This window comes from Littorina saxatilis, linkage group LG17, assembly GCF_037325665.1.
Source record: "Littorina saxatilis isolate snail1 linkage group LG17, US_GU_Lsax_2.0, whole genome shotgun sequence".
Lineage (NCBI taxonomy): Eukaryota > Metazoa > Mollusca > Gastropoda > Littorinimorpha > Littorinidae > Littorina > Littorina saxatilis.
Window position 1 is genome coordinate 29,323,938 of NC_090261.1, and position 13,454 is coordinate 29,337,391.

Here is a 13,454-nt window from a genome sequence, read left to right on the forward strand (position 1 = left end):
TTGTGTGTCGCCGTCTTATCATGTATAATAGCAATGAAAAGATTCGGCCGAGTTGTTTGTTTGTTTGTTTGCTTAACGCCCAGCCGACCACGAAGGGCCATATCAGGGCGGTGCTGCTTTGACATATAACGTGCGCCACACACAGGGCAGAAGTCGCAGCACAGGCTTCATGTCTCACCCAGTCACATTATTCTGACACCGGACCAACCAGTCCTAGCACTAACCCCATAATGCCAGACGCCAGGCGGAGCAGCCACTAGATTGCCAATGTTAAAGTCTTAGGAATGACCCGGCCGGGGTTCGAACCCACGACCTCCCGATCACGGGGCGGACGCCTTACCACTAGGCCAACCGTGCCGGCGGCCGAGTTGTGGTTTGAAAAGAAAAAAGAGAGTGTAAAAGAAAAGATAATAAACGCCACTTTGAAATTTCATTTGTGTCTATCATACTTTTGTGGGGGATACATGAATGTGGCAGAGAGTGAAGACAGGAGGGGGTCTTGCACAAGACAGAGAGAGGGAGGAAGACAGAGTGAGTGAAGAAAAAAGGAATAAGAGGAAGTGAAGACAAAGAAAGAAAGCATATGGATATGAAAGGATTGAAAGCTACAAAACATTTCAGACAGACAAAGCATTCAGGGCTCGTAAGGCCTGGCGCTCACTTATGTAACTTCAGCAGGACAGACGACGCACTGCTGATTAACCCAGCCCGCTACATGTTGCGTGAAAGGAAAACAGGCCAAGTACTCGTCATAATCCCTATCGCAGCATCAATAATAGGCCTATGCAGTGCGTCGTCTGTGCCGCTAAAACTGCGCAGGTATAGTCTGCCCTTAACATACCGCTGCAATAAGCGTCGTACGCACCGACAAATCGTTCACACACTTTCAAACATGACAGTCTCTTAACTGTCTACATTTTTCGGGGAAAAAGACACCTGACTTAATCTATCAGTTTAAAGAGTTGTCGGGATATTGTCCTAGATCCAAAATAAAGAAATGTTATCACATAATACAAACAGCTGATTGTGATTTATTATGCTCGTCAAAGTAAAAAGTAAAATGCATTTGTAATTACAATTATGAGTTAACCGAATAAGGAAAGGGTAAAAAAAAATTAAAAAAAGGAATACATAGTCATACATTTTGCACAACTTTCAAAGTTCGGGGGGGCGGGGTGTTGTCTGTACATACCACAAAAATAAAAGTAAATAAAACAAAATTTCAGTCACATTCATGTGAATAATATCAAGCATTCCAATGCAAAATAACTGAAACTAAGTTCTATGCAAGGGTTTCATGAAAATGCCGTACACGAACAGATCTTTAAAGTCACACATTCACAGACACATTGTTTCCAAAACACCAAAACTGCATTCGCAGGACACGCTTGAAGTTCATATTTTGGGGTCACTGGCATACACTTGAGAGTCAATCTCTTCTGCAATTAGGTCATGTTCTAGCTTTGGTACATTATTTATCAGACGTCCTTCATACATCTATGCAGCTAACAAGTGAAGCTCTCTTCTCGTCTTTCCTATAATTGTCTTCTAATCTGATTTTAATGCTGTCTTCTACCTTACAGCAAACCATCCACCCACCCGTCCCTCTCATCCTGTTCTTTAGTTCATTTATATATTTATTTTCTTTATTATATTTCTATAACACCAAATAACAATTAAAACTCAATGAAACCAGAGGATGACTCACTGTAAAACCGAAAGTTAAAAAATGATGTCTTATTTTGTCAGATTTGATCACATTTCTCAGAGCTCTCGAGAACAGTTTGCTTTTGCTCTAATTCGTACGTACACACACGAACTTCACGTGCTCGTCTTGAAGAAGGATGCCCTGCATAAAATACTGGCACAGCGTCACACACCTCACACACAAAACTGTGAGTCCGAATTAAATAACTGGCCACGTTCCTCTTCCAAACACGACTGGGTCACACAGTAATGAAAATCCACGAAGAAAAAAAAAAGATCACCAATAATAGTCACATTTACTATTTTGTCACAGTCACAAATCACGCGTGCAATTTTGAGTCACGTGTCACATATGCTAATTCCAATCACGTGGTCCGAGCCGGGGGTGGTGAGGGCCGAGACTGCGGCGGAGTTGGCCGAGACTGAGATTGTGGCGACGAAGAAGAAGTAGTAGAGTGTAGTGGCAGTGGTGGTAGTGGTGGTAGTGGTGGGGCCAGTGACAGGTGTAGCTGAGGTGGAGGGGGTAACGCCAAGGGCAGAGACAGAGGCAGAGGCATGGAGAGAGGCAGTGGTAGTGACGTCACCGACGATGACGTAGATGACGGAGGGGTAGGCAGCCTCAGGCCGGGGATGGGGAAATGATGGTGGGAAGGGGGGAGGGAGGTGCTGATGAGTGGGGGACTGTGGGTCAGGCTCTTGAAGTGCCTCGGCTCGTCCTCGTGACTGCTATCAAGGTGACCGCTGTCGTGATTACTGTCGCTTGGCGGCGGGGTCGAGGTCACGGAGTCAAGGTCACTGAAGTCGTCATCGTCCTCAAGGTCAATGTCGGGCTCGTGACGACCTCCAGTGTGGGAGGAGGAGGGGGAGACGGTGTCTGCTCTCCCTCCGTCCCCGCCGCCCAGTTTGGAGTGATGACCATGCTGCTGAAGCCTGAAACACACCAAGAACATGAAGGATGTAAATTTACCGTCTATGGAATTGATATGCCACTCGAATAAAGTAAGATGAGGTATAATTGGAACAGCAAACCTTTTTTTTAAAGAATAAAGGAAATACAAAATGAATAAATCAAATAAGATAAATAAATTAAACTTAAATAAAAATGAATAAAGTTGAAGTAAAACATTAAAATGAAACACAAATAGAATGCAAATAGTTTTTCATGGGAACAAGCGTTAAATGCGGCTTGCGCTGCTTCACTTTGTTGAGGGGCCGTATTTTCGTTTTTGTTGTAATTTCCTTGTAAGCTGCAGCCGTCTTACAAATATGACGTAGATGCCTTCCATAAACAGCACTGACTTTATAGGACAGCATACAATCTCTCTCTCTTTCTCTCTCTCTCTCTCTCTCTCTCTCTCTCTCTCTCTCTCTCTCTCTCTCTCTCTCTCTCTCTCTCTCTCTCTCTCTCTCTCTCTCTCTCTCTCTGTGTTAGAGTCACCACTTCAAAGAAGCCTCGATGAAATGTTTATTTGGTGTAACACTAATACTATGATAGTTCATCCTGCAAAAACTAAAAGTATGGTAATCACTTCTAGACAGAAACATCAGCTGGCCCCACTTGATCTAAAGCTTAACCTTGGATCATCACCGATTGAGCAAGTGCGTGAACATCGGGTTCTAGGAGTCACAATAGATTCTGAGCTAAACTGGAAATGTCATTTAAACAATATAAACAAAACGCTGTCGAGAAACATGTTCTTATTCTCGCAGCTACGATAATATGTCGACACTTCAGTTCTTAAATTATTTTACCATGCACACATTCTTTCGCATTTAAGTTATGCTTCTACGTTATGGGACAACTGCAATGATGTTCACATGATCAAACTGAATTCTCTCCATCGTCGTGCAGCTAAACTTATGATACCTAACTCATCGGTCACTATATACTGACGAAAAACTGAAACTGCTTGGCCTCCTTCCGTTGAACCAGCAGCTTAAACTGAATAAATCATTATTCATGTTTAGGGTTATGAACAAGGAAGTCCCAGAGTACATTCTGTCGCTGTTTCAAAAAGCAACCAACAGGTATGGTTCTAGTAAATTCATTCAACCTCGCCCCCGACTAGATTTGTACAAGTCTAGTCTTGCCTTTTCAGGGTCATCAGTGTGGAATTCACTTCCAACAGCATTAAAACATATTCCATCAGTCAAAGCCTTTAAAAAGCAAATACACAGACTAGTCTTTCGGATGAGACGAAAAACCGAGGTCCCTTCGTGTACACTACATTGGGGTGTGCACGTTAAAGATCCCACGATTGACAAAAGGGTCTTTCCTGGCAAAATTGTATAGGCATAGATAAAAATGTCCACCAAATACCCGTTTGACTTGGAATAAAGGCCGTGAAAGGTGAATGCTCGCCTAATAGGCTACTGAGCTTTACTGGCCGATGTGAATGCGTTATATATTGTGTGTAAAAAATGTCTGTTTGTCTGTCTGTCTGTAAAAAATTCCATTTCAAACGGCAGAAATTAATATGTAAGCGCCTAGGGCTATATCTAGATTAGGCGCATAAAAATGATCACAATAATAATAATAATAATTTGTTTCAAATCTGATTCCAAGTGGAGCGTTCCACCGTTATCGTAACCTAGTGGTGATTCAAAATGGGTTTACTCCGATGTATTAAACCGTCCTAATGTTATCATACATACCGGTTATCTTATAGCAGTCTCTTTTCAGGGTTGCTGTTTCTGTTGTTACTGTTGTGTTGGTATATCCTTTGTTGTAGTTCTTTTCTTCCTTTTGCTATGTTGTCGGTATCTTTTGTAAAATACAAATGACTTACTGTTTGTTATTTTGCTTGCTTGCTGTTGTTGTTTCATTTGGACCATATGTTTCTATTGCTCGTGACTTTTTTTTTTAAACTTTACTTTTGAGTACACTTGACTTGCTGTTTGTTGCTTGCTTATTATCATTATTATTATTATTATTATTATTATTATTATTATTATTATTATTATTATTATTATTACAACCATTATCATCATTATCATTATTATTATTGTTGTTATTTTTTTATTTTTTTATTTTTTTACAGTTAGTATTGTTATTATCGTTATGACATCATCATCATTACCATTATTTCTATTTTCATATTTCTATTGCTGTTATTGTATTTAATAGTATCAAATACTATAACTTTTTCTTTGCCTTTAAATGCCATTTATTATCATATGATTGTATGATTATTTTTGCCGTCAACCTTTTTTGCTCTTATAATGTTTTCATGTTCTGTTTTGTATTCATGTTAGTTAGCAAGGACAGATTGTAAGACTAGGCAACGCCTAAAATCTCCATCCTTCTGTAATAAAGTTTAATCAATCAATCAATCAATCTCTCTCTCTCTCTCTCTCTCTCTCTCTCTCTCTCTCTTTATCTCTCTCTCTCGCTCTCTTTATCTCTCTCTCTCTCTCTCTCGCGCTCTCTTTATCTCTCTCTCTATCTCTCTCTCCTCTCTCTCTCTCTCTCTCTCTCTCGCTCTCTTTATCTCTCTCCGTCTCTCTCTCTGAGCACATCCTCTCCCCCATTCCCTCATCAGTCACCCCCCCCCCCCCTCCTCATATTCTCAACCAACCGATCATGCATTCATTGTATTGCATTGTATCCAGCCATACTGCTGATCGAAACTCAGGTATGGTCTCTTGTCATTGCAGCTTCGCACGAACCGCATCATTATAGTCGGCCTCAATAAAAAGAGATGATGATTGTAATGGACCGTCAATGGTCAGTCGCTGATGAATAGGCCGTAATGACCGCGGCTGACAGAACACACACACTGACAACCGCGGTGGCTTTGAAAATCAGAGTAAAGCGTTATGCTAAGCTATATGCCAAAGGGAAAGAGAATGCGAACGAGTCGAATGCGTTGTGCTGAATTGCTAAAAGGTATGGTCTGTCCTGGCAGCCCTATTAGTTTTTAATTCAGACTACCATTGATTGGTCAAGTTGCTACAAATGTGATTTGTCAACTAGAGATTTGGGCAGGTGTGGAGTTTAATGCGTCCCCCCTCCCCTATATGTTTTTTTTCGTTTTGGCTTATTTGAAATTATACGAATTAATAAAAGTCTTCCTGGGGGTTTGTGTTTCTGAAAATGTAAAGATGCAACAACAACAAAGACAGCAAAAAAGGAACTTGGAATTTTTTTTTTACTGAAACAGACACAAATACCGTGCATTTGTCATGTAACGACCATGTATGTGTGTGCGCACGTAACATTTCAAGCTCAGCCGCCAATGCCGCCAGAAAGCACTCCAGAAGCACTTGGAATCCCTTTCGCCAAGATTAACCAAAATTTGACAAATGACTGACGACTAATGAGAATGTTCCTGCGAGGAGAAACTTCTCTGGAAGTTCCCTGTACACAAACCAGCCGACGGTTCAGAAGACAACCTGGGACATATAGCTTCGCTCCACGAGTGTAGCAAAGCAGCACCTGTCTCATTTCTAACGCCATATTTGCTCGGACAATTTGTAACACGGGCCCGAACCGCTCGTCTGCTAAGGCAAAGCGCAAAACAAATTTACCCTCGTATCGCTCGCCCGCCAAGTGTAAATTAATAAAAGACTGTAATTATTAACTCCCACCCCAGACGGTAACACGTTCCAACGACAGGCGCGAGCCGCTCTCTTTACAAAAGACAGTTTCGTTTCGGTGACAAACTCTCTGTCACACTGTGGGCCGAGCGCCATTTTTATGCCAGCCACGTAAACCAAACAGGAGAACTTGCAAAAGTCGGATCGGCGTGTTTGCGCACTGCTACCCATCTGGAGACGGAGAAGTGTGTCTGCCGTCCATGAGAAGAGGCTGTGCGCGTGACCGGAAGTGGGCAAACCCAGTTATCATTGATTGGCCGACATCACACGCGTGTTTGAAGACTCCGGACGCAAAAGAGCATCACTAGAAAACAGTTATCTTTCTTAGCCTCAAAATGACTTCTTGCCTTCAAGCCAAAAAAATAAGGAAGAATCTTCTGCGACCCTAAGCGGTATACTACATGAGACGTGTAAAAATGTCAACAGTGACAATGATATTGGGTCAATAGCATGATGGACAATTAAAAAAATTTAAAGCAAGGACAATCATAGGCAATAACCAAAAATAACAATGACGCGCTCCTCCTTGATAATTGTTTCAAAAATGTAAAAGCAGATCAGACAAACAGATTGGGTGGGGTGAGGGGGTGGGGGAAGGGGGTGGGAGGGACAGTTCGACGGTTTTCTCAAACTTGTTCTTGACAATCAAGTCATGCAGTTCTGACCATGAATCTTCTGTTGTTGTTACTGTTTTTCCAACTACACTCTTGCCTTTCCAGAGAACATTTTCAAATATTAAGAGAGGATGGGGAGAGACAAACGCGACAACAACATAGATAGGCAGACTGGCAGAGTGAAACATTAACAGGAAGAGAGACTGATACAGAGAGAAGACACGGAGACAGAAAACCCAACAACAACCGCACCGACAGAAAGAGACCCGAGACCGTGTACACTCTTCTACCCGACCCTTGCAAGACGACATCTAACACGGCGACACAATTTGCCATCCCCATCATAATAATACCTCCTTTCCACCTCGACTCTGACGCGAGAAAAGTGAAAGACGCCTCTGAGGGCAAAGACTGATCAAACAACGGATCGTCTTCGAGCCTTGTCGAGGACCGAGTGAAGAGTTCCTTCGTTAAAACGGTATTCACCCACCCCGAGCCCTTGGTCTGTGTGTGCCCCATAGAAATTAATATGGTGTGTGGGGTTTTCGAGAGAGTGTGTGAGGCGTTTGACCTGGTCTTCTTCTGTGTGAGTGCCTGTGGGGGGTGGGGGTGGGGGTGGGTGCGGATGGGTGGGTGGGGGTGGGTTGGGGTGTTGTGGTGTTTGTGGTGACGTTGGTTTTGGTTTAATCGCTTTTTAATCGAGGTCTACGATAAATGTGTTGTTGTTTTTGTTGTTGTTTGTTGTTGTTGTTGTTGTTGTTGTTGTTGGACGCCTGTGTGGACGCCTGTGTGTATATGTGTACGTTTCTATACATGCGTGCATGCGTGCGTCTATGTGCGTGCGCGCGCTCGAGCCAGTGAAGAAATATGTGGGTTTTTTTTCATTGTACAAGGATCGAACACATAACGCGCAAGATAAACACAACCTCATCCCACACTCTCAAGAATAATTTCTTTTGCAAGTGCAAGGGTCCTTCAACCACGGAAAAGATCCCCAGAACGCCGTAACCCTATTAATGACAAATCAAACATTGTGGACATTTTCCCCGATTTTTGCTATTACTCATCTTCCCTTTCACACTAAATGTTTTCATAGGTTGCAATAACAAGTACCGGTTGTTGAGTTTGGAGTAGAACCGTGTGTCTCAGTTAAGAAGATTCTGAGAGTAAGAAACATAGCCTCGAGTCATATACGGTATAATAGAGGCTGAATGCCATGATGACGTGGTTTTTTTTAATACAAATCCATGACAAGATGAAGAGTTTGACCCACCAAGCAAAGAGATGAAAATGTAGGCGAGACAGCACCACAAAATGTACCGAATCAGACATATTCAAAATCAATCATATAAAATGTTTGAGAAGAATGTCAAGAAACTAATAGCAAGACAGAAATAATGAGTGCATGCTTTGAAAGAAAGGAGAAAAACTAACATTAAATACATCTATTAGGCAAATAGTATGACGGTTTTTCTTTCTATCTATCTTTAAAAAAAGATAATAATCGGATACAAAAGATTTGTTAACATTCTTTAAACAACTCTTTTTTAAATTGCGATTCAAAGCATCTGTTGTGATACAAAAATGTACTATTAATCTCTTAAGTTGTGATTTCATTTCAGTATTTTCTATACGTTTCTAGCATGGCACTAATTTGGTGTCATGGAATTAGTGCATTGACAATCTACAATCCGACATCATCTTTTGACAAAATAATAGCAAATACAGAATAGTCTTAATTGCTTCAAAGTCAAATGTACAATCCCCAGACAGACACAGAAGGGAGAAAATAATAAGCTGTAATTTGTTCACCATTATGTGTGTGTTTCTTATCATCTCACAAACAAGCAGAAGGCAATTCGTTAATGCGGTCGAAGTGTGTTAATGCGATAGACAAGACGTGTTAATTGTACTTATCGGGCTCTAATTGTCATTAACGTACTGAAGCAACATTTACTTACTATCTTAAGCTATAATGACTGCATCTGAAACATTCTTATCATGTCAAAAAACGAACGGTAATTTCGGGTTTAATTCTTTAAGCAAACTTTAAGGCGACAGTCGAATACACCATCTGTGAAACAGCAGTCGTCGATTTTTGAAGGAAACCAAAGTGTATAATTTTGCTTACAGATAGTTCGAGATTTATCTTAATCTGTTGGTTTTACACGGTCAATTGTTGGGTTTATCATTCTGTCAAAACTAAGTGACACGAATTATAAGCATACATGTAGAAAATGTCTTCTTGCATGATTCGGCCTGGACGATAAATTGAGAGCAACTATACCACTATTGTCCGCGAAGCTCAGATGCAGAGGTCAATTCTATACTGCAAGCTATAAAACTGTCCAAAGATTAGATTTTGAATTTTTTTTAACTCCGTTACATTTTGACTTCTTATCGTGTCACCAGTATGTGACATGAATTTCAGGTGTGATATTTTCCGTTAATGCGATAGAAAGGACTAATTGTGTGGTAAGTAAACTACTCAATTGACATCTGATGAACGAGTGCAAGGTACAAGACAGTGACTTGTTTGTTTTTTTTATCTCAAGTTGTAATCCATGTTTAATTGTCACCTTGTCTTGTATAGTGTTAAATCGCTTAGGGGCGATTGATTCAGATCAGTCCATAGTACTGACTTCCCTTTCGTTCATAAACTATTCTCAGTGGATTTTTTTTATATATATATATTTATTTTATTTTTTTTTGTGTGTCAGCTTAGTAAATATAATAAAATAAACAACCTGCTTTTCATCCCTAGAGCCTGTATTGTTCGGTAAACCCGATAAAAAAAAACTACATTCCCTTTGAGCATATCCGGCGGCAGATATATTGTTATAGCTGAGGCTTGAGCGTGGTATTATACATGTGTATCGGCAAGATAGCGGGACCAGAGGAGCTGTTATGGGTGAAAGTTGTTGATGCTTTGTTAAAGAGAGAAGGGCTGATGCATATCAGTTTGAGCATCTGATGTTATGTGTTCAGTTTCTCACGAACAGCTGAAAAGATACAGGCTGACAGGAAGAAGAAAAGAAGGTTTATAGTGATGGTCGAATTGTTAAAGCATTAAAATAATACATGCATGGACGACTTTTTAGATTATATAATAGTAGACAAAACTACATTAATTTCGAGTGACACATCAGTGGAGGCGAAATTCGGTCACGGTTAGTTTGGTGCACGTTTTATAATTATAATTTAAAAGGCTCTATTAAAATCAGTCAACAACAACAAACAAACAAAGGAAATTAAAAAAACACCCCTACTCCAAAAACATAATTAAAGAAAAATTATAATATCCGTCTGAAACGCTTCTATATTACCTTCTCATATAGAATAAATAAATACACCAATTAACAATAATCATTCTTTTATATCAACAGACTTTTTGAAAAGAACTGCACAGACATTCCTTCGGCAAAAGAAAAACATCCGCAGGTAAGATTCCAAACGTTCATTTCCAATGCACCTTAAATATTCACTGCATGCACGTATTTATTTTCATAAAACTTTCAGCCACAAACCATAATATATAGACACACTCGCAACGAAATGAACGTCTATCACCCCCCCCCCCCCCCCTATAATGGCATTGACCTTTTTTTCATTTTTTTCATTTAATTTAATTATCATTTTTATTTTGTAGATTTTCATTTTATTTTTATTTTTTATTGAGAGAATTCGCCTCAACCCTGCCTACACACCTGACGGGGGACCTAATTTCCCATATGTTATGGGCAGGAAAGCGGGATAAAGAGGGGCAAAGAGAGAGAGAGGCCTGCGAACGGGAACTCGTGTTGTGACAAGGGAGGAGATAACAGGGGGAGGGGGACACAGCGATGAGGAGTCCACAGGTGTTACAGGTAAACATTGAACACAATAGCGCCCTCCCTTCCCCCATGTAGCTTATCTGTATCGCCCCCGCTCCCCCCCCCCCCCTCCCCCCCCCCACCCGCGCTTTTCTCTGCGCCCCTCCACACACCGTCTCACACACATACAAGAAGCATTTGCTAGCTGTATACACATTACAACAATTTGTTCTTCTCTGAGCGATTTAGCGGAAAGGGTATGAAGTTTTACTGAATGAAAACAAAGTCTCAGCTGTTCGCCTATCTCTGTCCGTCTGTCTGTCTCTATCTGTCTCTCTCTCTCTCTTTATTTATTTTCCTCTCTGTCTCTTTTTTCTCCCTATCTCTCTCTGTCCTTCTCTGTCTCGGTCTCTCTCTGTTTATCTCTGTCTCTGTCTCTGTCTCTCTGTCTCTCTGCCTCTCTCTCTCTCTCTCTCTCTCTCTCTCTCTCTATCTCTCTCTCTTGCGTAGGTGAGGGGGGTGGGGGGGTGGGGGGGGGGGGGCTCTGTGCATGATTTTTTGGCAACATTACCCTTCATCAGAAAAAAAAAGTTGACACAAATGTGTCTGTAGGAGCTATAATCATCTACTTTCCAATATCCCCTTCCCCCATTGCCCCAATATCCCCTTCCCCCATTGCCCCATCGTTTTGAATCGCTTTTACGCCATAGTCAACAGAAGCAAAGCATTTACGTCACTGACAAAAACCGACAGGGTTCGCAAGACCACGTCTTCTCAGTGTTGTCCATTAGAGCTTTACATTCAGCCTCAACAGAACTCTACACCTCAACGTGCAAACACTAACGTCTTCTTTTCTCCGCTGTGTGTGTGTGGCTTTACACTGTCAAGATCCTACTCCTCCAAAACTTTAATCTGGTTTCGTGTCACAACTTTCTTGTTGGCCTATGTGATCTGCCCTTGAGGCGATGTCGCAGCATGCTTTTGTTAGGTTAATGTCTCGAATATAGACGTTGCCTCTCCATTCTTCAGCGGAGGTGTCAGACGGTTTGCTAAATAGCGAAACTTTTTGTGTGCGATTTGATCCTCCGCGCATCATCCGCCGTCTTTAGTGATTTTGTTAACACCTGTTACATCATTCTATTGCCGTAACCTTGCTCTTTGCTATAATGACTGTGTTCGCGAACGAACGACGATGACGTAAAACGGTGCGCTGCATATAAACATGGACACAATAATAATGTCTTAAGACACCCCTCCCTCGGAAATTCACTTGTTTATGATTCGATTTTTATTGTTTGAATACGACTTGCTAAAACGGCATTTTCACAAAGACAACGAGTTTTGTTTTGTGTTCAAGGCGCATACTGTGCTCCTTTCATTAAACTTAAGACCAAATTGAGTTTCTGTAACAGGGATGGCAGTTATGTATCACGTGCGTATCCTTGACAACAAGTATAACAAGATGTTACAGCTGTTAACCAAATCAGTCAACAACATCCTTTTCTGTAAAAGGAAGGGTCATTCTTTTTCTCATGACTGAGATTCTTTGACAGTGAAAATTAAACTCAGATTTAACTTTAAAGTCAAGACAGATAGAAAGAATCATTATATATATGACGACAAGGAAGGAGAGAAAAAGAGCCTGTTCAGGCAATTTTGTCATGGAATTTATGCTCATCCTATAGTCTATGTTATGTCAATATTACCGTGTATTCCTGAAGTTGGAACTCTCTCACGGCATAGACGTAATTTGCAAGAGTCATCGGGAGAAAACTAATGAAGTCAATGATCTTCTCTTGTGTAATCCTGTTTGGATGGCATCTGCTAAGCCTGGATTAAGAATAGAAGCCCGGAGAACATGACATCAGAAAAACAGAGAATAAAGATGCCAGATGCAGAAGTAATGCATCTCTGGGTGTGCGAGACGCGTTGCAAAACAAGTTTAAAGGTATAATTGTGTAAACTGCCGCGTAAACGTGGAATTCTCTCACGCAGATTTCGGTGACTTCCTTCACTCAAAATTGAGTTCACCATGACAACCAAATCAGAAGAGGGATGAGACGGGCGCGGTGCTTACACAGGGGGGGGGGGGGGGGGGCGGAGAGGGATCTATGAGAGAAGGGGTGGGACTGAAGAAGGGAGAAGAGGAGGACAAGGACTTACTCACTATTGGTATTTAACTCTAAACAATACACGACCACGTTGAGGATGGATCACCATCTTACTTCCCTCCTCACCTTTCACTCTCACCCCCATCACCACCACCACCACCACCACCCCTCTCCCCCCGTCTCTGTCCATGCTCTTTTCCGTTGCTCATCTGCTTCAGTGTCGCAAGAAGCTAAGACAATGTTGCGTCACTTCCTGTCCAAAGTCGCTGTCGGTGTTGTCTTTTCCCACAAGGTGTTGCGACCTTGGAACTCCTAACCCCGTGAACATCTGGCCCCGCTGAGTAAGTAGGGGAGAGGAGAGGTGGTGAAGAATATCTCATCGGCATTTTAATCTTGTTAGCAGCCTACTTTTAATCCACGCTCCCTTCAAGGCATTGTCCAACCCGTGAAAACGGTTGACCTGGCTTTTGGCTTTTGTATGGGATAAGACCTACCCTTCACTTGCATGGAGACACTCCAAAATATGAACAGACTGACTGCTTCGTGATTGCAAAGTGGGATTTTTTTTTAATAATAATAATAATAATGGACATTTATTAATCGCCCCTTCT

The 13,454-nt window shown here is 41.5% G+C and overlaps 1 protein-coding gene across 1 annotated transcript in view; it reads right to left on the reverse strand.

Annotated features, from left to right (window-relative positions):
• LOC138952637 (homeobox protein SIX6-like) overlaps positions 1-13,454 on the reverse strand; it is a 32,987-nt gene that overhangs the window by 488 nt on the left and 19,045 nt on the right. The window contains exon 3 of the mRNA XM_070324341.1: positions 1-2,637. This exon is cut by the window's left edge and continues 488 nt beyond it. Coding sequence (XP_070180442.1) covers positions 2,073-2,637 — 565 coding nt within the window. The 3' untranslated portion in view covers positions 1-2,072. The remainder of the gene's footprint in view (positions 2,638-13,454) is intronic.